Source organism: Xenopus tropicalis, chromosome 3, assembly GCF_000004195.4.
Source record: "Xenopus tropicalis strain Nigerian chromosome 3, UCB_Xtro_10.0, whole genome shotgun sequence".
NCBI lineage: Eukaryota > Metazoa > Chordata > Amphibia > Anura > Pipidae > Xenopus > Xenopus tropicalis.
In genome coordinates, this window is record NC_030679.2 from 100,394,292 (window position 1) to 100,418,951 (window position 24,660).

At 37.7% G+C, this 24,660-nt stretch overlaps 1 protein-coding gene across 3 annotated transcripts in view; it reads left to right on the top strand.

The window, feature by feature from the left end:
- The window catches only part of rfx7 (regulatory factor X7), a 65,203-nt gene extending 42,240 nt beyond the window's left edge, over positions 1–22,963 (top strand). For 2 of the 3 annotated variants that reach the window (XM_012958368.3, XM_012958367.3), the window contains 7 exons: positions 2,825–2,907; positions 7,291–7,413; positions 9,389–9,505; positions 11,138–11,222; positions 13,558–13,765; positions 14,264–14,559; positions 17,976–22,963. In XM_012958368.3, coding sequence (XP_012813822.1) covers positions 9,447–9,505; positions 11,138–11,222; positions 13,558–13,765; positions 14,264–14,559; positions 17,976–21,188 — 3,861 coding nt within the window. In that variant the 5' untranslated portion in view covers positions 2,825–2,907; positions 7,291–7,413; positions 9,389–9,446 and the 3' untranslated portion in view covers positions 21,189–22,963. The remainder of the gene's footprint in view (positions 1–2,824; positions 2,908–7,290; positions 7,414–9,388; positions 9,506–11,137; positions 11,223–13,557; positions 13,766–14,263; positions 14,560–17,975) is intronic. The other variant, NM_001097380.1, reaches the window with a different exon arrangement.
- The last annotated feature ends 1,697 nt before the right edge of the window (positions 22,964–24,660 follow it).

The following is a 24,660-nucleotide window of genomic DNA, read 5'->3' on the forward strand; positions in this document are numbered from 1 at the left end:
TACACTCCTTTGTGTAACTTATGTTCTGCCACTGACCTTCTCCTCTATTCACTTCATTCCCAACTACTCCCGGGCTTCTGCCTGTCTCTGGAACTTTCTGCTTCAACCCATCAGACTCTCCCCTTATTTCCAAATTTTCAGCATACCCATTGTATAAAAACTAATCAGACATTTATATATGTATTATAAATCATCAATCAGTATCTACATTCCTTTTGTTTCAGTGTACCCCCCAACGCCTTTTAAGCTCTTGTAAACTTTATTGTGAATCGCTTCGTAATTTGTTGGCACTATATAAATAAATGATGATGATGCATATATTGATTGGGCAGCCTGTTGGGAGGCCCCATATATATGTACTACTAAGCTGCCACTGGAACGCTTAATTGGCAGCTTTTATTGTCTGTGTATGGCCAGTTTTTAGCTTTTCTGCCCTTTTTTTAATTTAAGATTACAATTAGCTGCCTATTGCACACATGCTATTCTCAGCCACAAAAAGGCAGATGTCTGTTTTATTGTGGCATTAGTACTAGATAAAAAAAATCAAATAAACATGGACTGTGAATTCCAACTTTCCAGTTCCGTCATAGACGCAAAGAGATTGCATTCTTATGAATTTAATATCAAAATTATTATGTAAAACCGTGTGTCAGGTAAGACTTGCCACATACATGTACAACCCTGAATTTTGTTGAAACGTTTTGGACTACTCATCTGCCAAACCTGGCATGGCACATGATATGCCTTAATATGATTAAGAGATACTTGGCAAGCCTGAACTGGCAATCCGAGTACCTAAAATTCCAGGGCCTATTTTGAATCACAGTCTGAACCTGATGCTTAATGAGTAAAGCAAACAGCCATGATATACACAGTGATAGCGACAGCTTTTCTCAAAATATTCATAAAGCCTTTGTCTGTTTTGCAGTCATCATTTAAAAAGACCCAGTATGTTGTTTTGTGTAAATGTAATGTTGTTTACAGTATTAAACATACATATGAGAAAAGCAGAGTCTCAGGTTAGATAAAGATGCGGATTTGAGAAGCAAATAGCTTGCGTAGGCAGGAATGCTTTGTCTGCCTTTCATGAAAGAATGAAATAACCTATTCATTAGATTTGGACAACATGTTATTAGCTTTTGCCAAATGCCTAAACAAGCAGCCGTTTTATATATTTGTTGCCAAGTAGCTTGTGCTGGTAAGGCCTTGTATTCTTAAATGGAAAACCTCACACTTAGAAATGCAGTAAATTATGCAAAGTATATATCACAAACAAGCTGCACACACAGGTCTTGCTTAACAATATTTTGCTAGTAAACTATTAATTGCTGTGGGTGCAGCTAATTTGTACTTTAGATTCCTAGATATCTAGGTTTTTAGCATGCACCTAAACCTAAGTACATTGCTGTGCATCTATATACATGTAAAACTTTTTTCCCAGTTAAAAGGAGAAGCCAAGTAAACTTCAACCTGTGTACAGGCTGTGTAAAAGGTCTGCAAGGAGCCCTCATTGCATTGTTTTTTTTTTTTTTTTTTTTTTTACAGTCAATGATATTTTACTCAGCATTATTACATCATATATATTGGTCACAAAAAAACCCTAATATACCTATCACTGTAATCTGTTCCTTCAACAAATATGAATAAATACCATTTTGTATGCTGAAATCCAGGTGCAAAATAGTTCTTCTCTTTCTGCATCATTTAAAATCCGGGGGCAGGGGCGGAAGGACTAAAACACTGACGTTACAAAATGTAATAACTTCTCCACAACTTACAAGACAGCAAGTAGGAACAACATAACCCCCCCACAATGCATTGCACTGTGATGTTCCTTTCCTGACATCACGTGTGCAGGGAATTGTGGGATTTAGGGGATGGAGACTGAAGGCAGAAAGTAGTCAGTCAGATCAGCAGGAGAACAGGGGGCCAGGCTTAGGTAACTTATAAACCATATTATCATGTTAAAAATAATGAAAAGACTGCATATTTTTTAATTGATGTATATTGCAAAATTGCTTAAAAATTGTGTTTAGGTGGCGTTCCCCCTTAATATAGATACACACACACACACACTCGGTGAGATTGAGATTGTACAACTAACCATTTTGCCTACATTCCATGTACATATAATGGAAACAAGCAGGCTTGTATCCATATATTCCTTTAGTTACCTTTAAAACATCATTCCCCTTTATCATATATAATTATTATTACATTTACCCTATTGTCAGTTTTGTCAAGTGATCACTAACCTTAAAGGGGGAGTATTGCGAAAATAAACATTTAGTATAAACTTTATCTTTAATATATATATATATATATATATATATATATATATATATATATATATATATATATATATATATATATATATATATATATATATATATATATATATATATATATACAGAAACAAAAGCAAAAGGAGCACTCAGGCAATCGAATGCCCTAGGTTCTGGTCATATATATATATATATATATATATATATATATATATATATATATATATATAATATATATGTTGATGCACACCACTAACAATGATTATACCTGGGTGCAAGAGCAAATATAGTACAATAAAGCAAAGAAGTGTCAGCACTCACAAGATTTAAATTATTTGAAAAAAGGGTAAATTTTATTACAAAATATGAAAAAGAACATTACAGACCTCAACGTTTCAGTCCCCCACAGGGACTTTCGTCAGGAGGCAGAGAAAAGACTGTCTGAAAACGTTATATATACTGTATATAGATATATATGGCTTATAATAGACTAATTGATGAACAAAAGCTGTATAACTTATGTTATTTTCTTTTAATAGCAAGAAGTTGAGAAGTTTACAGACCTTGAGAAACTCTACCTCTACCTCAAACTGCCTTCTGGTCCTAGCAATGTGGAGAAAAGGTACATAATTTTATGTATGTATTTTATTTAATAGTCTGTGAAGAAGCCTGCACTAAAACTTCTGCAAGACTCAATATGGTTTAAAAAGAAATGATCATTCATATTTAAATAGATATTACTTATGCAGTCAGTGAACATGGCCTTTTCTAACCTATACCACCACACTTTGTAAGCTGCAGTGGAGAAATGAATCAAACTACCTTTCTTGCAGTATTTAGTGATCACTTTAAGGGCAGTGGTACATGGGGGAGATTAGTCGCCCCGCAACAAATCTTTGTTGTCATGAGCGACTAATCTCCCCGCAATGCCATCCCACTGGCTAGAATGTAAATCGGCGGTGGGGTGGCATATGCATCACTCGGATGTCCCACAGTCGCCTGAGGTTTCTTCCGAAGACAATTTCGGGCGACTGTGGCTCATCGCAGCGACGCGCATGCCATCCCACCAGCGATTTACATTCTAGCTGGTGGGATGGCATTGCGGGGAGATTACTCGCCCGCGATCAGAGTCATTTATTCGATTGGAAACTTTTGGTTGGATAATGATAAAATCACTGCATGTATTTTGTATCTGACGATATCGCTGGGGGACCTTATTAACTCTTCCAAAAGCCTTCCTACCACTGATGTCAGACTAACATGCCTATAGTGTTGTGTAGACAGATGAAAAATAACATTTCAGCATTTATGCTTTTTTTTTTTTTTTTTTTTGCCTGTTCCCATCATTCAGCCGACCCCCCTGTGAAATAAGGGTCTCACCCCTTATTGCTTCTTTTTTTTTTTTTTTTTTTACTTATATTTACATATATAAAAAAATATTTTGGATTCCTTTTTTTTTTTTTTTTTTTTTTTTGCTGCAGTAATGTTTTCCATCTCTTTTTTTGCTTGTCTGATTTTTTGCATGCTTCATTGGCTTCCTTGTACCTGATGAAAGTTTCAGCTGTCCCAGCTAACTTGAATGCGTTAAAAGCATGTTCTCTCTTACTAATTTTGACACCAACTCTTTTATCAAACAGTAAAGGTTTTTGCTAAGTATGTTGCCATTTGCTTTTCTAAAAGCCAATATTTTGTTCCTAAATGTGTTGAAGTATTCAATGTACCGTATATACTCGAGTATAAGCCGAGATTTTCAGCCCTAAAAAAGAGCTGAAAAAGTAATCCTCGGCTTATATTCGGGTATATACGGTAGATGCTGATGTAACGCTGCCCAAGTGCGTAGCCGCACGCACCCAACCCTCCCCCGGCCGACGCGTGTACATGCGCTTACTCTGCGACCCCCTCTCTGTAAAATACCCCCGTAAAATACCTTGCTACAGGCAGCGAGCGCAGCTAGACCATTCAGACCAGCTAGACCATACAGCCATCGGACGCATACCGGCATTCGGCGCACACGTGTCATGTCGCACTCTGCGTGACGTGCGTGAGTGTGCGCCGAATGCCGGTACGCGTCCGATGGCTGTAGCAAGGTATTACGGGCTGCCGTTTTTCGTAAAATTGCGGATTGTTGTCTCCGTGGTTAAAGAACTTTCATTTAAATGAGCTGTTTAATGAATAAAGCAAGACCTATGCATTCTCCCTTGCACCGTTTGAGGCATTCTGATATCTTTGGTTACAAGGAGAGCCAGCTCGGCAGATAAGAGTTTAATGGTCATTAACACTCAGCTAAACTCTTATCTGCCGAGCTGGCTCTCCTTGTAACCAAAGATATCAGAATGCCTCAAACGGTGCAAGGGAGAATGCATAGGTCTTGCTTTATTTATAAGTTCATGCCATTTTTTGCACCTGACAGTTCATCAATATGAAAATGGACATTATGCCTCAGGGGGATCGCACATCCTGCCAGACACATTCGGAGACATGTCTCATCCTTTGGCTTTGATTTCTCTTATTTTATGCTCCTTAAGTCGCCAATGATTTTTTTCTCTGCTCTAATAGGGCTGCAGTATGTGACACGTTGCACAGAAGCCTTATAACACACATGCTCCAGGGCAGGGGTAGGGAACCTTGGCTCTCCAGCTGTTATGGAACTACCAGTCCCACAATGCATTGCAGGAGTCTGACAGCCACAGTCATAGTTAATTAAGGAAAATGCTTGATGGGATTTGTAGTTTTATCACAGCTGGAGAGCCAAGGTTTCCTACCCCTGCTCCAGGGCTTTCTCTTCAGTGGGCAACAAAACCACTGACCCAGGCTGCCCTAAAAATGGATGTCTATTAGTAACCAAAGTCAAATATGCAAAAGTAAACATATTAGAAAGGGAGAGTGGATACCCATGGGCCCCCTGGAGGACCTGGCTGCCTTCCACCCCTCCGTGCCATCACTCATGATGATAACTCCATCCCCAATATGTAATAAAAGCCAAAACAGTAAGACGATGGAATACACAAATGTCTACAGTTATAGTATGAGTTGAGGTTTTCTACTTTCTGTTTTGCTTTCTGTTCTACATTCCCCCTATGTACCCCCTTTTTCCTTCTGTGCCGGGATATCACTGTACTACATGCAAACCTTTCCTTTCTAATCACCCAAATTAAAATGATAACATGGTTGGCCAGTTGGACTAGTAATCCAGCGCTGCCCTTACTACTCAGACACAAGCTAGTGTGCAGGTGTGTTAAAAGAAATTGATGCCTAGGCTTATACTCGAGTCAATAAGTTTTTCCAGTTTTCTTAGGTAAAATTAGGTACCTCGGCTTATATTCGGATCGGCTTATACTCGAGTATATACGGTATTCTGTTTCAGAGTTTACAGTGGCAATGCTTTGTTTTTGAAAGCACTTTTTTCTGTTATCTCCAGTAAAAGCCATTGTCACGTTTGCAGCATGCTCTTAGTATCAGCGATAGAAATAAAAAATCTTCCAATATTGTATTTTTTTAACCCTCTACAGACACATGGAACAAAGTTTCTCTTGAATTCCATCCTTCATATTTTAAGGCCTGTATACAAGACCAATCAACTCTGATCCACACCCTGTTCAATATGCACTGAGACAGCACAGAGCTCTCACATGGTGGATTTTGGCCCATTTTAAAACTGAAATCTGCCCAGTGTGAGCCTGATAGATGGATTCTGTGTGTACTGAAAGGGGTGTGGATCAGAGCTGACTGACCTTTTTTCAACAGGTGGCGAAATGCCACATGTAACATTAGCCTAAGTTATTCTATTACTAATTCATTTTGACTACAAGCAAAAGATAAACATAATATAATCTCTTGTGCTATTTTATTACAGCATATAGAAAAGATCTGCCACTTTGGTAGATTTATAGGAAGTAGAACTTCAAGTGACTAAGCCATCAGTGTGGTCTTGCTGCAGCAATGTCCGAGAAACCGCAGTCTCCTGACCTTTTCAATTTTCAGACTGACTGAATAGCTCTTTAATATACCCGTTAGGGAAATAAATATCGATTGGAAATAATCACCCCCCACAATGGGTTTTGAGTTGAGTTCCTATTTTATATCTTTCTAGCTTTCATATCGGGGTCACTGACTCTGGTAGCCAAAAAGCTATTGCTCTGTGAGGCTACAATTTTATTGATATTATTACTATTTATTAATTAGCTTTTTATTTGGGTTCTCAACTATTCATTTTCCAGTCTCCTATTAAAACCACTACCTGGTTGCTAGGGTAAATTGGACTCTAGCACCAATAACTGCTGAAATGCCTGAAGAGCTGGCGAACAAGCTAAATAATTCAAAAATGACAAAAAGTAAATTACAAATTATCTCTCAATATCACTGTCTACATCACACTAAAAGTTGATTTAAAGATGAATTGTAATAGCATAACTTATTGTATGTATTGTATGCACTTAGTTGAGGCATACCTGTTTACAAGTTTACTTGTCATTCAGTTTCCATGTAATAGCTTAAAGGGAAACGAAAGGTAAAGTCACTTGGGGGTGCCAAAATGTTAGGCACCCCCAAGTGACTTTAACCGCTTACCTCGTACCCCGGGCTGGTGCCCCTGTTGGGAGAAAACAGCACCAGCCCGGGGCACCTGGAGCGCAGCGCTTCCGTGTTCTGGCTTCCTCTTCCTGAATGCCAGCGGTGGGCACATGCGCAGTAGAGTGAAAAGCCGACTTTAATGTTTAAGTTCGGCTTTTCTCTCTACTGCGCATGCGCGCGCAGCGAAACAAGAGGAAGGAAGCGCCGGCAGCTACCCCGGGCTGGTGCTGTTCCCTCCTCACAGGGGCACCAGCCCGGGGTAAAAGGTAGGTGGTCAAAGTCACTTGGGGGTGCCTAACATTTTGGCACCCCCAAGTGACTTTGACTTTCTTTTCCCTTTAATAAATGATATATATATATATATATTTTTACTTTTCTCTGCATACTGGGTACATAAAGTAAAAGATTATCAATAAATAAATAATTTATTTTGCAGTGATCAGAACTCTTTGTCATCAAGTCGGGCTCAGCAAACTCATGCATTCTCCTGGATTCGGAATACTTTGGAGGAGCATCCAGAGACTTCACTGCCAAAGCAGGAAGTTTATGATGAATATAAGTAAGTTGTTATGTTATTTATTATGTGCATAAAGGTAAACAAGTTAAAAGCATAATATTTTTGGCAGCTGAAAATGAATTTTTATGCTATATTTACATGTCACACAGCTGTTTATATGCAAGCCCAGAAACTGCTGAACTGATAGCCTCACTTTGCTCCTGTATCTGCATTAACAAGCAACGCATCAACCTGTGTGCAGACACACATAGTGAAATTTAGTGCAGAATCTAAGTATGTGTTAATATGCAGACTGAGAAGCACCTTAAAAATTGGTATCTGTTGATTGAGTGCCTGCAGATAAACTATTTCTTGGCAAAAAAAAATCCTAGTTTATATTATAGAGGGTTTTATTCTGTAGAGAGCATTGATATTTGATCATGTTTATCTTCCTGTGTATGAAATAAAACCATTGTATACCATTGTATTTAAAACAGATTATCTGTTACATGCTATATAATGTGTTTGCCCTATTCACCTTGAATGGCTGCCCTACAGCTACATTTCTATAAACTGTTGTAATGTTGGTCAATCAAACAGACAACTTTAACCAGTGTATATTGGTTAATCAAACAGACAAATTTTACCAGTGTATATTTATTTATATATTATATTTAAATCCATATAAAACACTTTCCACTTTTGGTGTTACTTGTCCTTCCTCCTTTTAATGACTCCCTCTGCACTAACTGTTGTGGGAAGAACTATGTCTATTCCTGGCAATGGTTGTGGGCTCATAAATGAAAAAGTGGTCTGTGGCTGTTCCTGCTTTGTCACTACTGCATTTCCAGGGAAATGTAGCAGTGATTAAAACAATTATTCTGCCATTTTAAGGTATTGAAAGAAATACATTTCATGTTGCGTAACAACATGTGTGGCTAAGCTGAAATTCTCTCATAAATCAGTATATACTCAGTGTTCAAAAGGGTATTTACATTTATTATTTACTCAAATTATTTTAATTTAAAATATATAAATACAGGTATAGGACCAGTTATTCAGAATACTCGGGACCAAGGGTATTCCAGATAAGGGGTATTTCCGTAATTTGGATCTCCATACCTTAAGTCTACTAAAAAAAATCAATAAAACATTAATCAAACCCAACAGGATTGTTTCGCATCCAATAAGGATCAATTATATCTTAGTTGGGACCAATTACAAGGTACTGTAATTATTCTGAATTATTTCATTAAAATGGTGTCTATGGGAGACAGACTTTCCGTTATTTGGAGCTTTGTGGATAACGGGTTTCTGGATAATGGATCCCATACCTGTATTGGATGAGTATTCATGCTAATAAGTTAATATATATATATATATATATATATATATATATATATATATTTTTTTTTTTTTTAACCTTTTCCTGTACAGAAAACTAAAACCTATGCCGTGCCATAGATGTTTTTGTTTGTTACCCACTGAGTAGCATTAGTTGAACCCAACAAATGAATTGGTTCCTGATTTTTCCAGGACAGGATTTTTCTTTCTATTTCTCTTTTTTTCTTTCTTTTGTATTCTTAGTCGCCCGTGGTTAAATCTCGGCTACTTCAGGCAAATAATCTCCCCGAAATGCCTTCCCACCAGCAATAAAGTGAATCACTGGTTTAAAGGCATACACGTCTCTTTGTTTTCCAAAGTCACGCTAAGTTTCCTGCAGGAGGATTAACCTCAGACAACTAATCTCCCCTTGGGCCATGTCACTTTAAGTGCTGTGAATAAAGTATGTAGCAGCTTAGTTTCTGCTTCGGGGTGTCTGTTTCTCCACAATACTGTATTATTGCAACTTGACTTGGAGACTAAAGTTTGGTGAACAGATTCCAATATTAATTCACAAACTGGTCTAGCAACATGTTATTTTTGGTGTAACAGCTCTAGTGAACCACTTCATAAAACATTGCTTGGTACATTGTTTTGTACTCAGAGGTGCTTCTTGACCATATTTTATTATACATGTACATTTCTGGTCTTTCAGGAGCTATTGTGACAATCTTGGCTATCATCCACTAAGTGCTGCAGATTTTGGAAAGATTATGAAAAATGTATTTCCAAACATGAAGGCACGTCGCCTGGGCACAAGAGGAAAATCAAAATATCCTTTTCTTGAAGTGTGTACTATTCCCTCAAAACAAACATATTTAAATTATTTATCTTGCATCTAGATTTAGAAAGAAAATATGATCCCTAGTTGCTAAAATTATTCCAGAAAGTGCAACTCCTATTACTGTTGTATTGGGTACCTTAAGTGCACCGTATCTTACACCTCAAAACTGAAGTGTAGTTATTGTTGTACCTGTGTTGCTGTGATCAAATAATGCATTGTATTTAGCATAAGGGTCCCTGTGAATTTTTGGAAACCAGTTTAGTCCGCACACCTGCAATGTGCTGTGTACTGGGAATAAAATACAGGCCTAAAAAGACTTGGTCGGCCCTGTAGTCCATCACTTGTGATTTATGTGAATCACAACAAACCAATCACTAGTGTCGAAACTAACTACAACTCCATAGCTAACAAAATGAGGTCAGGACCAAATAACTAAAGCAAGTAATTTAGATGACATTTAACTGTTGCTTATAGAAGTGATTAGATATTTGCATTTTTCAAAGCGGATTGATTGCTGTTTGTCAGTATTAGTAAATAAGGCCCGTTCTAAACCTAAAAGCCAATGGCACTGCCCTCCCTAAAATCCCAAAAACATAAAACAAACTGGATCTATTTAGGACTCGCTTACAAAACGGCCACAACTGAAAGATGCATAAATATAATTGATAATATGACCATTGATCCTGAGATTTCTGCCACATACAACTAGCCACCTCTGCTCTCATTAAAATACTCCTGTGTGCTAGAATGCCATTGTAGGAAAGCTAATTTTATTAATGCAAAAACATCTTCCAGAATTTTAGTGGATTTCTCTGTCTTCTGTAAAGCAGTATATAATTCTCCCTTGTGTCCAAGCAGTCCCACTATCTCTAACAATTTTTCAACAGCTTGTGGCAGACAGAATATGGGGTAGTTGTTGAAAATCATGTTTCATCATATTATATGTCATGCTTGTCTCTATTTTATTTAATAAATCCAAACTTACTGCATGTTGTATAGAACACCTTCCCTGCCATCTCCTTCTTACAGTACCTCTTCCTTTACATTTGCCCCTACCCTTTATTCCATTCACTTTCCTCCTCAAGATTACTGGACAGCATGCAAACAGTTAATTGTATCTTTTCTCTTCACTCCTTATTAGGCCAGCTACAATCTGGTTTCCATTCTCACCATTCTATAAAAAGGACCTTCAGAAAATCAGCTAATGATCTCTTTACCATTAAATCCAAATTTAAAATTCAATCTAAGCAGAACTGATGAGATAAAAATGTAACATAAATTAAAGTATATTGATTTTTAGATTAACATTTGCTTTATAAAAGCACATTAATGCCTGCAGTAGTCCCACTAAACTTTTATTGGGTCATGTTGTATGTAAAATCCAGTATCTGTCGTGTTATGTTGTCAATTTGGTGCAATTCTGTACTCGAAGATCACCTGTGTTACCTTACCTAACATTTAAGGGAACATGAGGATGACAAAAATAGGGCAAAGGGGTTGCAGCACTTTCCAAGTGAGACAGTCACTTGTCATTGCAACTCTGCCTTTGCAACCAATTCTGTTCTCAGGCTTTATTTTAAGGTGTTAATCTATGTGGTAAGGATACCTTAACTGTTTTACGTATTGCTATAGTGGACTTCGTAAGAAAGCTTTTGTACATATGCCATCACTTCCCAATCTTGACTTCAACAAATCTGGTGATGGGGTAAGTATTAATTTCTGAATCAGACCTGTCTTCTTAAATAAAAGTAATACAGTGGATATAAAAAAGTCTACACACCCCTGGTAAAATGTCAGGTTCCTGTGCAGTACAAAAATGAGACAAAGATAAATAATTTCAAAACTTTTTCCACCTTTAATGTGACCTATAAACTGTACCACTAAATTAAAAAACAAACTGAAATCTTTTAGCTGGAGGGAAGAAAACCAAAAAAACTAAAATTATGTGGTTGCCCTTAAACTAATACTTTGTTGAAGCGCCTTTTGATTTTATTACAGCACCTTTTTGGGTATGAGTCTATCAGCATGGCACATTTTGACTTTGCAAGATTTGCCCACTCTTCTTTGCAGAAACACTCCAAATCTGTCAGATTGCGAGGGCATCTCCTGGGCACAGCCCTCTTCAGATCAACCCACAGATTTTCAATCGGATTCAGGTCTGGGCTCTGGCTGGGCCATTCCAAAATCTTCTTCCGGTGAAGCCATTCCTTTGTTGATTTGGATGTATGCTTTGGGTCGTTGTCATGCTGAAAGATGAAGTTCCTCCTCATGTTCAGCTTTCTAGCAGAAGCCTGAAGGTTTTGTGCCAATATTGACTGGTGTTTGGAACTGTTCATAATTCCCTCTATCTTAACTAAGGCCCCAGTTCCAGCTGAAGAAAAACAGCTCCAAAGCATGATGCTGCCACCACCATGCATCACTGTGGGTATGGTGTTCTTTTGGTGATGTGCAGTATTGTTTTTGCACCAAACATATTTTTTGGAATTATGGCCAAAAAGTTCAAGCTTGGTTTCATCAGACCATAACACCTTTTCCCACATGCTCTTAGGAGACTTCAGATGTTTTTTTGCAAAATGTAGCCTGGCTTGGATGTTTTTCTTCGTAAGAAAAGGCTTTCCCCTTTGCCACTCTACCCCATAGCCCAGACATATGAAGAATACGGGAGATTGTTGTCACATGTACCACACAGCCAGTACTTGCCAGATATTCCTGCAGCGTTGCTTTAGGCCTCTTGGTAGCCTCCCTGACCAGTTTTCTTCTCGTCTTTTCATCAATTTTGGAGGGATGTCCAGTTCTTGGTAATGTCAGTCTTCACTGTGTTCCATGGTATATCTAATGCCTTGGAAATTCTTTTGTACCCTTCTCCTGACTGATATCTTTTAACAATGAGATCCCTCTGATGCTTTGGAAGCTCTCTGTGGACCATGGCTTTTGCTGTGGGATGCGACTAAAAAAATGTCAGGAAAGACCAACTAGAGCAGCTGAACTTTTATTTGGGGTTAATCAGAGGCACTTTAAATGATGGCAGGTGTATGCTGACTCCTATTTAACATGATTTTGAATGTGATTGCTTAATTCTGAACACAACTACATCCCCAGTTAGAAGAGGGTGTGCACACTTATGCAACCACATTATTTTAGTTTTTTTGGTTTTCTTCCCTCCACCTAAAAGATTTCAGTTTGTTTTTCAATTGAGTGGTACAGTTTATAGGTCACATTAAAGGTGGAAAAAGTTCTGAAATGATTTATCTTTGTCTCATTTTTGTACAGCACAAGAACCTGACATTTTACCAGGGGTGTGTAGACTTTTAATATCCACTGTATATGTTCATCACTAATGATGTATCTAGAGGTTGGTGAGAAGATTAGGTATTCGTTTTGATTTATTGAGATTGGTGTACTATACCCAAACAATGTAGGTCTCAAAAAATATATTGCATAAACAAGCTCATATGTAAAACCCTGCTTCATCTAAATAAGCTATTTTCATAAAAATATATGTTTTTAGTAGTATGTGCTATTGGGTACTCCTAAATAGAAAATTGCCATTTAAGAATTAAGGGCCGCCTCCTGGGATCATAGGATTCACAGTGCACACAAACAAGCCAAGGCACACATACAGGTTAGGTCACATCAGCCAATTAATGGACAGAGTTCTGTCTTTTACTCCCACACTACTTCCTGTTACAGTTTGAGCTGCATTATTTCTGATCATGTGATCTGTGGAGGAGCACACAGCCCATCACTAAATGGTGGCTCAAGGGAAAAGATGTAAAAGGGCAATATTTACTGAAATATATATTCCAGTTTGGCGAGATTCTTTAATAGTTTATATTATGTTAAGTAGCGTTAACATAATATGTTGGTTAAGTATCCATTCTGGGGTTATTGACTTCCTTTTAGAAAAAAATACATGTGTGTGGGACGCTTTAGTTAATGTGTATATTTTTAGACAAGTTATATCCTAATGCTAATCCTAATATCTTTGCTAGCTTGTAATTACATCATTTCAGTGGAATGACTTACCTCTGTTTTTTTAGGTGGATGGAATAGAAGTTTCCACACAGTTACAAAATGCTGATGAAGAAGTTGTGTCTGCTGCTTGTCGCCTTGTGTGTGAGTGGGCTCAAAAGGTTCTAAGTCAGCCATTCGATTCTGTCTTGGATTTAGCACGCTTTCTCGTTAAAAGTCACTATATCGGCACTAAGTCAATGGCAGCTCTCACTGTAATGGCGGGTGATTCAGCAGGTAAACAGAAAACGTAGACTTTTGTTGATTCATGTTCATTCTAAAACAATTTTTTTTTTTAAAAAAAGGGAAGTTTAAAGACTTTTTCATTCTCTTGCATCATAGCCATAACAACCTATAATTTTAAAGGATTGCAGGATAGTCTGCCACAACTGCCCCTGAGGTGCCCATACATGTCCATATAGTCAGGCTGTGCTTAAAATTTGTCAGACTGCCATACCAAATGTGTGCATGTATGGCCACCTCAAGGCTTCTTTAGGCACTGAACTGTATTGCTTGCCTGAAGAATTGTAAAGCTAGGTTTTTAAATGTTGTTTTGATACAAATTCATATAACAGGCCTCCTACATCTACATTATATGTTTATCGTTATATGTTTATCGTTTTCAGGCAGTTCTTCTAGTATTCTAGAAGGCTGTTCTCTCCTTTTTCTTCCCATTTGATAAATGTGAGAAAATGAATTTTCATTAAAACATGTTGGGCTCTTTGGTTTTTACAGGATTGAAGGGAATTACACAGACTTCAGCTTTTGTTCCTATGTCTGAAAGCAATTCTTTCCACCCACAAGTAAAGAGCTTGACTTCCCCAGTAGATGCCAAGCAGCAGCTACAGAGGAAGATACAAAAGAAGCAGCAAGAACAGAAGCTTCAGTCACCATTACCAGGAGAGCTCCAAATAAAAAAACAAGATGGAACTGCATCCAATGGCATAACCAGTATCTGCAATGGAAGTCCTGCAATCCTTTCTCCTCAGCCTATTGGCATTGTAGTGGCAGCTGTTCAAAGCCCAATTCCGGTAATTATTTTTTACTTGTTTCTGTAAAAGTTTTTTGGTTGTAAAGTATAAATTCCATAAAGTAAAAGAAATGTGAGTTGCCATTGTAAGCATGAATATCTCCACATGGTGAACATAATTGTTTTAAAACGTAGCAGATCCATCATCTCTTTACCTGGGAACAGCTTAAAAATATTGTTGTAAATATATTTATCAGGAAGAATTACGTTTTACTTTCTTACAAAAATATTAAAAAAAACTTGGTTTAAGCTGTACCCAAGCTTAACTCATTTATCAAGTTCAGCACCTCTTTTTAACATGAGCTAGGTGTTGTGCTGAATATACTTTTTGCCACTTGTTTTAATTAAAGGGGTAGTTCACCTTTAAATTAACTTTTAATATGATGTAGACATTGATATTCTGAGACAATTTGAATTTTTTTTTTCTTTTATTAAGCTATTTTTTAAGCAGCTCTCCATTTTAGTATTTTAGTAGCTATTTGGTTGCTAGGATCTTATTTAGCCTATCAGCCAGGCAGTGGTTTAGATGAGAGATGGGAATATTAACAGTAGAGGGCCTGCATAGAAAGATAAGTAATAAAAAGTAACAATAACAAAATTGTAGCCTCGCAGAGCAATAGTTTTTGACTACCAGGGTCAGTGACCCCCATTTGAAAGCTGGAAAGTGGCAGAAGAGAAAGGCAAATTATTCAAGAACTATAAAAAATAAACTAGAAAGGGAAGTTTGAGAACAAACTTCATGTTGGGTTGAAAAACATGAAGTCACTAAATGAAATCTGATCTCTTGTTGGCTCCGCCCACTTTTTCTAACCTGGGGCCACAGTTATATAGTAAAAAACCACTGTGCAAAGTTTGGGGACCCTGACATAAAACATGTGTAGCAGTTAAAACTTCCATACTGAAAACAATGAAAGAAATCTAATTGGCTGTTGGTGGCTCTGCCCACTTTTCAAAACTAAAACTGCAGTCCCCTAGTGACCAACTGTAAATTGTTTGGGGACCTTGGTGTTAAAGGAAAAGTAACACTAAAAATTCTATTCTACCCTGTAAAAACTCTATTCTACCCTGCCCCAATAATTGCCCTATCCTGCAAACCATTTAGTATTTTAAATGCTTTATTAGAAAATACCTGTTAAATCTTGGCTTCCTGTCATTTGAAAAAAGGCAATACGGCGATGCAGGGGAAGCATCCACTATGCGGCGATCGATTGATCGATCCTAGCCTGACTCCTTCCTATACAGAAGGAAGGCTAGGATCGATCAATCGATTGCCACATAGTGGATGCTTCCCCTGCATCGCTGTATTGCCTTTTTTCAAATGACCGGAAGCCAAGTTTTAACAGGTATTTTCTAATAAAGCATTCAAAATACTAAATGGTTTGCAGGATAAGGCAATTATTGCGGCAGGGTAGAATAGATTTTTTTACTTAAAAATTTTTAGTGTTACTTCTCCTTTAATACTGTGAGAATGGCAGCAGGTTGAATTTCCCAATTGAAAGTCAATAGGTAAAATCTGATTGGCTGTAGGTGGCTCTGTCCACTTTTTCTGACCTTGAACCGGGGTGCCTAACTTTGCAAAGTTTGGGGACCCCCCGGCGTTATTACTGTGAGAATGGCAGCAGGTTGAATTTCCGCCAAGTCAATAGGTAAAATCTGATTGGCTGTTCACGGCTCCGCCCACTTGGCATCCAACAATCATCATATTTTCATTCAGGCTGACCCCATGACTATGTGATTCAAGTTTGGGGAGTGTGGCCTCAAAGCTGGAAGATTGGCAGCAGTTTCAATTTCCCTGTAAAAGTCAATGGGTGAAATTTGATTAGCTGCTGTTGGCCGCTCCCACTTTGGGGTCATCCAACAAATGTTGCTGTTTCATTTGGGGTGACCCCATTATTATGTTATTCAAGTTTGGGGAATGTAGCTTCAAAGCTGTAAGTGTGGCAGCAGTTTAAAACTCTGTCAATGGAAGTCAATAGAACAATTGGGGGGTTCGGAGCGGTGCCACAAATAGACAGGGGGCGGGATCACTTAGAAAAGCACAAGCAACCTGCTGGGCTATAGGGCGAAGAAGTGGGGAGAGTTTGGGTGTTGTACCCCTAAATCTGTAAATCTGTAGGAAGAGTAGCATTTAGAAAATGGGGGCACTAAGAAGAAGAAGAAGAAAAAGCGGAAGAATAAGCTGAAGTCGAAGAACAGTATGTTGGGTTTTTCAACCCAACATAATAATGAAAACCAAATGCAAAGTTGCTTGGAATAGGGCAGTCTATAACATACTAAAGGCTAACTTAAATGCTCTCTTTCCTAAAATCTACATCTTCCATATAAGGTTGAGAATCATTTGTAAGTTCATCGTCTAAGCTACTAGAAGAAAGTTTCTACTAAGTAAATATTTATATTCTATTTTTTTTTTGTGTGTTTGTATCAGAAAGTAACTTGCTGCCCTGACTTGTCACCAATTTAGTTTATTGCTAAAATAGTGATGTATAATTTTCCCATTCCCATCCCCTCTTGCCTTCTGTACCCTTCCCCTTACATTTGAAAATTGAAAATAAAAAATATTAAAAAAACAAAAAACAGTTAATCGCCCCTTTAAGAAATATCTGTGGTAAAACCCTCTTCTAACTTCCTGTTTAGCTGGTTGTTTTTAATCCCCATTTAAGGAGGAATATGTAGTAAAATACAGTACTAGTCCACAAAATCAACCCTCTGTACAAGGAGCTGCTTCTTAACTGAAAGCCTAACAAAGGCTGGAGCTTAGGGGAGGGATGGTTTTGTTTATGCAGAATGTATTATTGGAACAACTAACCCTGTTTCAAGGGTGGAAGTTTAGGGAAAAAGGCAAGAAAAGGGCTTTGACATCTTGCTTAGGGCAAGGTTAATAACTTTCCCAAAGTAACTACTGCCTTTCCTATTCTATACATATATATGTTTTGCCTTCTCTATTTGTTGAATTAAGATTAAACATTTCTATCTGAGATGCAAGTACAGGTATGTGACCTCTTATCAAGAATGCTCGGGACCTGGGGTTTTCCGGATAAGGGGTCTTTTGGTAATTTGGATCTCCATACCTTAAGTCTACTAAAAAATAATTTAAATAGTAAATAAACCCAATAGGATTGTATTGTCTCTAATAAGGATTAATTATATCTTAGTTGGGATCAAGAACAAGGTACTGTTTTATTATTACATAGAAAAGGGAAATCATTTTGAAAAATTAGAATTATTTGATTATAATGGAGTCTATGTGAGGTGACCTTTCTGTAATTCGGAGCTTTCTGGATAACGGTTTACGGATAATAGGTCCTAAACCTGTATAGGTTTTAACTTTCAGTATGCTTTTGGTAGAACTTTTGTTTTTTTTTATCTGGTTTCTTTTTATATATTTGTTACATAACAGCCTTTTCTATTATTAAACAGGTACAACGAAACAGGCCTCTTGTGACTTCTCCCAGTCCTATTGGTTCTTCTGAAGGCAAAGTACTCCCTCTAAACGTGCAAGTGGTCACTCAGCACATGCAGTCTGTAAAGCAGTCGCCAAAGACTCCCCAGAATATCCCAGCAAGTCCTGTTGGTGATCGTTCTGCACGACATCGCTACCCTCAGATCCTTCCTAAACCAGCCAGTTCTAATGCTTTGACGATCCGTTCTCCTACCACTGTGGTTTTTACCAGTAGTCCAATCAAGACGGTTGTTCCTACTCCACATGTTAGTTCTCTGAATGTGGTTAAAATGACAACAATCTCTCTTGCTCCAAGCAGTACTGGTACCCCAGTGAAACCAACTCCCAGTAGTAGTACAGGGGCAACTGATGAGACTAGGACTGTTCCTCAGATTAAGAATGGTTCTGTGGTTTCTTTGCAATCTCCTGTACCTAGAGGAGGAACACCTGCATCTTCTTCAGTGGAAGTGAAAACAGAACCTGAAATTGTTTCAGAGGATACGGCAGTGCAGTGCCAAGAGACTCCTGATAGTTCTAAAGCTCAAAAGAGAACTGTAATAGGTTTGACGCAAAAGGGTAATCAAGAGAGTGTGACGTTAAAGCTATCCCAAGATGCTGCCCGGGATCAAGCTGTTAAAGGTGTTGATCATAGAGCTGAAGGAACAAGGACCAAATGTAAAAGCCGTTCTGTTGAAGGTACAACTATTTCTTCAGCAGGCAGTAACCAGAGTACTCTAACTCTTTCTGTTGCACCTCAAACTTTATTTAACAATCGCTCTAGTCAAAACACTAATGGAGATCAAGGAGTGAAAGATGTCAGAGTGTGTAACAAAAGCCCACGGAAGCGATTACCCACTACAGGGCAGGAGTCGCCAATACCACCAGCTAAAAAATCACTTCTGGGTCAAATAACTTCAGATTGCCCTGTACCAGAAGGTATTACCGGTAAGAAGATTCCTAGAACACTGTTAGCAAAAAATGATGATGCTGTTACTCTTGCTTTGGTACCGAGCAAAGAAACAGAAGGAGATAATACCACTTTAGCAGTAAATTACCCTTTGAGTTGTGTTGCTGAAACATCCAGTGATACACCCCAAGAGATTGTGGCCTCATCTCAGGATGTTAAAGTAAAACTAGAAGGAAATGTGTTTAAGTTTGTGAATGAATCGAAGTCGGATAATACTTTTAGTCAAGATGCCTGGCAACACATAGCCGAAGATGCAGACTTCTCGTCTTCTAACTGTGAGCAGACGCAAACTATTGGTGTATTGGATATTTCTGAAACTTCTGGTGCTGATAACCTGCAGAAACCAGTATGGGAAGATTTTGAAGGAATACAGCAAGGCATATACAGCCAGCAACTTGAAGATTCGTCTTTGAATCAGCTACAAGCACATTCTTCAAACCAGTTACCTCAGCATTCTGATATGACTGACCCTAGCTTCTTTTCTTTTGATGATGACCTCACGCAGGACAGCATTGTAGAGGAACTGGTGCTCATGGAAGAACAAATGTCAATGAACAATAATCCTCAGAACTATGGTAACTTGGGTATGGTGCTGCAAAACCAATCAACAGCTAGCCATGGGACACCAGTACCAACTCATCCAGGCAGTGCACACTTTTACCATTCAGTCCACAGTAGTGGAACTCCTGTTCACACTCCCACTCCAACGCCAACTCCCACTCCAACTTTAACTCCAACTCCAACATCTGAAATGATTTCTGGCACTCATAGCCTATCCAGAGAAAGCCCATGCTCTCGCTTAGCTCAAACAACACCTGTAGATAGTGCTTTAGGAAGCAGTCGACATACACCAGTTGGAACGCCTCATTCTAACTGTAGCAGCAGTGTTCCCCCAAGTCCAGTTGAATGCAGAAATCCATTTGCATTTACGCCTATAAGTGCGAGCATCTCATATCATGATGCTACCATTGTGTCAAGTAGTCCAGTAAAACCAATGCAGAGGCCTATGGCAACCCATCCAGACAAAACTAAATTAGAATGGATGAATAATGGGTATGGCAGTGTCGTAAATCCTTCTGTTTCCAGCCATGGTATTCTTCCAAGCTATAAAGAGCTGGACAGTTTCAGAAAGCCACATGCCTTTGCAGTGCCTGGTCAGTCATATCAATCTCAGTCTAGACATCATGACAATCATTTAGGCAGGTTGACCCCTGTGTCACCCGTGCAGCATCAGTTGTCCATTATAAATAATGCCAGCAAGCAAGAGGGATTTGCAGTACCAGCACCTTTAGACAACAAATCTACAAATTCTTCTGGAAATAGCAATTTCAGGTGCCGTAGTGTAAGCCCAGCTGTACATCGTCAACGTAACCTAAGTGGAAACACAAATTGCCCTGTTTCTAATGTACCGCAGTCTAATGTGACAGCTTTTGGAACTCTAGTAGTCCCAGAGATTCACAGCATACTTAGCAACATCCAACCAGATAACAGTGCCAACAGTATAGCTCAACGAAGTCAGTCAGTCCCTCTGACAGTAATGATGCAAACAGCTTTTCCATCTCTACAAAAACAAAATAACACGCAGAACATCACACATGTTTTATTAAGTAAACTGGATTCTGACAGAGATGACGCAGTCAGAGGGTTGGGAATAAATAACATGCCTTCTAATTATACTGCAAGAATGAATCTCACTCAGATTTTAGAAACATCTCCCATGTTTTCTGGTGCCAATCAGCAAAGTATATTAAATTCCAGCAATCCAGCTTATGAATTCCAAACCCCATCTTACCTCACAAAAAACAATAGTTCTGAGCAAATCAGTTTTACATCTGGAGAAAACCAAGCACAAACTGATATTGGAGAGCAGCAACTTGATTTCAGTAGCACTGTTAAGGATCTCTTAGATGGAGATAGCCTCCAAACCAACCAGCAGCTTGTGGTTCAAGTGGCCTCTGAGTTGAACAATGCCTCCGACTTCTCCAGCGACATTCGATTGTCTTCTGAGCTCTCAGGCAGCATCAATGATCTCAATACTTTAGATCCAAATCTGTTGTTTGATCCAGGCCGACAGCCTGGGCAGGACGAGGATGCTACACTGGAGGAAATTAACAATGACCCTTTGTTTCAGCATATTTGCAATGAATCCATAAATTCCATGACCTCTTCTGGATTTGAATGGATGGAAAGCAAGGACCATCCTACAGTTGAAATGTTGGGTTAATTTTGTACTATAATGTAGCACACTGTATCAAAAAGGCAGACGTTGTATTTGTCTTAATGGAAGTGCCTCCCGCAGCAGAAACATTTGTAATTATGAGATTTTGATAAGGTTTGCTGCACAAATTGATCGTTCAGCTGTTTTCAACAAGCTTAAAAAATCTTGGGCAATTGATGAGCCAGTATTAACTCCCATTTCTGTTTTTGCCCACTTGGTATAATTTCCTTCAGCTGACAGTCATTTAAAGCCAGTTACACTAATGAGCATGTTTTAGTCTAATGTTTGCTAGCTCCAGACCATGCTCCTCCCTTATAGGAACTGCTGTTTTCCTTGAAGTGGAAAGAACAAACAAATGCCCTCTGGGTTTGAGTATAATGACTGGGATACCATTGTGAATACTTTTATCACTCGTGGCACGTGTAAATTATTATCAAAAGAAAGGAAAACCTGTTCTTGTTATAGAAACATAATGATGAGCAGTGCCCAGTAGCTGTGTGTGTTTTTTTTTTTATGCACTATGATGTAATAAGAAACTTTTTAAACGTCCGTGACCTCACATGATATTTAGAAGTTTTATTTTATGTTATTTTGTTTTAAATCTGGTTTTTCACATAAGCAGGTATGTGAAATAATTTTCCAGTGAGCTGACAATGGTTTGGTGAGTCCTAAGACAACAAATAGGTTTCTGTGGAACCGCCGCCATATTTTGGAGGTTGCTACCCAGAAGTCTCTTCACTAGCAATGTAACAGCAGCTGATATTAAGCACTGATATTTCTAATATTTGTACATATTAGAAAATGTGTCTTTGTTGCATGTATTTTTTTTTTTCTTTTAGCAAGACAGAGAAGAGAAATTGGACTTTTAAGATTACCTTTACAACTCATACTCCATGTTTTAGGATGCTTGCATGCATAACAGTGGCTGCCCTCTTTTTAATGATCAAGAAGTAAGAAAGTTATTGCGGGATAGCGGATATAGGAAGAATTGTTGTTGTTGAAGTGTTGCATTAGTCACTTTTTATCAATATGTATGTAGTGGCCAAGAAGGCTGTTGAGTAGGGATATGGACCGTATACTCCTCAAGATTTTATAATCAAACATGCCATTCAGAATTATGAAGCTGTCACTGAAGGTTTTTTTTAAAAGAAAAAATGCATGTTAAACAATTTTAGCTGTGTGTGCAAGCTTCAGATACTCTCAAACCTCCTTGTTCGATATTCTGCAGCGCTTCATGAAATTATTTGCAGCCCATCATTAAAGCAGTGTAAAAAAAAACGACAGAATGGAATTCCCACAAATGTAAAATTTTTAACCTTGACTATAATCCAATGGCTTAGTTGTGTAGAGTAATCATTTTGATTGTGTTTTATCTCAGACAGATATTGTTGTTAAAATGCAAATACATAAAGTCATCATCATTTTCAACCAACGGTGCTAAGGTCAACTCCAGAGCTTTGTAAACTTGTATGTGATAGTTTCCTTGGCCATTCTATGTGTTTGCTGGTATTTTTAAATATTTTTTAAGACCTGCTCTTAGTACTTGTTACTACTGTACATTGAGATGGAGCACTATTGCGTACCAAAGTATTTAAAAAAAAAAAAAAAAAAAAAAAAAATAGTAGAAACCCAAAGGATAAATTTGATTTATTTTAATTGTGACCTTGGCAGGCAAAAAGTGCGTTTGTCTGTTGGGGGAAATACAGTGGTGAGCACGTTAGTACCATAGCAGAAAATTCATTCTTTATCCTAGTTAAAAAAAAAAGGACTATATGTAGAGGTCTATATAAACACCAGTGCTTTTACTGCTGGATTGGTTATCAGTGTTTGCAGGGCTGGTATGGAATATGATCCGCTAGCAGTGAACACTATAATTTTTTATTTTTAAATAAAAAAAATTTAAAAGAGAGAACCTTTTGCAATGTACCCTATGTACAGTATTGCAGCAAACATCTTTCGATTTTGATTGGAGGCATTTTCTGTAAGCCAAATGCCTTTTCATACTGCCTGGAAATATGACATTTTGCTGCCAGAAGGTGGCGCCATAAGCAATGGAAAAGGATTAATCACACGGACATTCTCGGGTTCATTTATTGCACTAACTTTCCCTTGAACCTGTGGCATGGCACCTCTCTTCTGATAAATGCAACTATGTAGCCCCAAGAGAGAAATAAAAAAAAGAGGAAAAAATGATTTCATTCTATTAAAAAAATAAAAGTTATAAAAAAATAGAAATGTCATACAAATGACAGATACAATTGTCTTATGTAGCAATGTGCATTGATCTCAGTGAGATATTCTATTTCTTATTCTCTTACATGAGAATATTACAGCAGGAAGAAATTATGTTTAGTTGCTTCACCGTGTTAATACATGATCACAGTATGTGCATGTGTGTTATTACCTTGTACAGTCTTGGTATATTCTTGTAACCACTTTTTTGCTGTATTAAAATTTGTTCTGTGTTGCCCTGGCAAACATAGTTAATCACAGGATGTTTCCTTTTATGTTTACTAATTCAGATTAGTTGTTAAAATTTCCCCTCCCCCTTGTTTGTTTTTTTCTGTTTTTTTTTTTTTTTAATTGACTTTTTTCCATGATACTCCATCGCAAATGCTCTTTTTTTGTTTGCAAAAAGCTGCAATACTCAGACCTTTGGACTATGAAGGGAAGATTATCCTGTGCAATGCATCTGAGTTACTGCATAGAAGCAGCAGAATGTGCACTACCCAGCGCACATTACAGAAATAATCCCCTATCAGTTTTTTACTGCAAAAAACAAACATCTGATTACCCCCTATTTCATTGTCTGTTGTACTGCTGAAACCACAGTAGTTTAAACTTGCAGTAGAATTTCAGTTATGTTTTTTATGAAAAGTGCTCAAAAATGTTTTTTTTAAATGTTTTCAAAAAACAATAAAAATATTTTATATGAAACATGTGGCATACATGTGTTTTTGTACTTTCATTGAGCTGTCCCCTGTTATAATGTATATACAAAGGAAAAGAATGGCATTTCAAGAATTGAACAAATGAATTGGAAAATATTTAGCTTTAAATGAATTCAAACTGGGACATTCTATAGTATTCCCAGTGGCTCAAGCACATTTACAAAAATGATTTAGAACAGTCAGGAAAGTGTTAACTAGTTAATAGGAATTGACACATTTACATACACACATATAGTATATATATATACATATATATATATATATATATATACTGTATATGTGTGAATTTACTAGGATGTGTCCTGTTTTAAACAGATGTGCACAATTCTGCTTTGAAGCAGCACTGAGCTCTAACATCCCTCTGAATTGGTACAGATGCAAACTGCAAGAGAAAATTACAGATTTGGCCTATTTGTTTTCACACTGGAGAAAATAGAGTGTTACACATAAAATGCTTAGTATTTTAATGAGGTGTAACAAAGAGTACTACATCAAATCACCAAATCAATGAGCATTAATGAATCAAC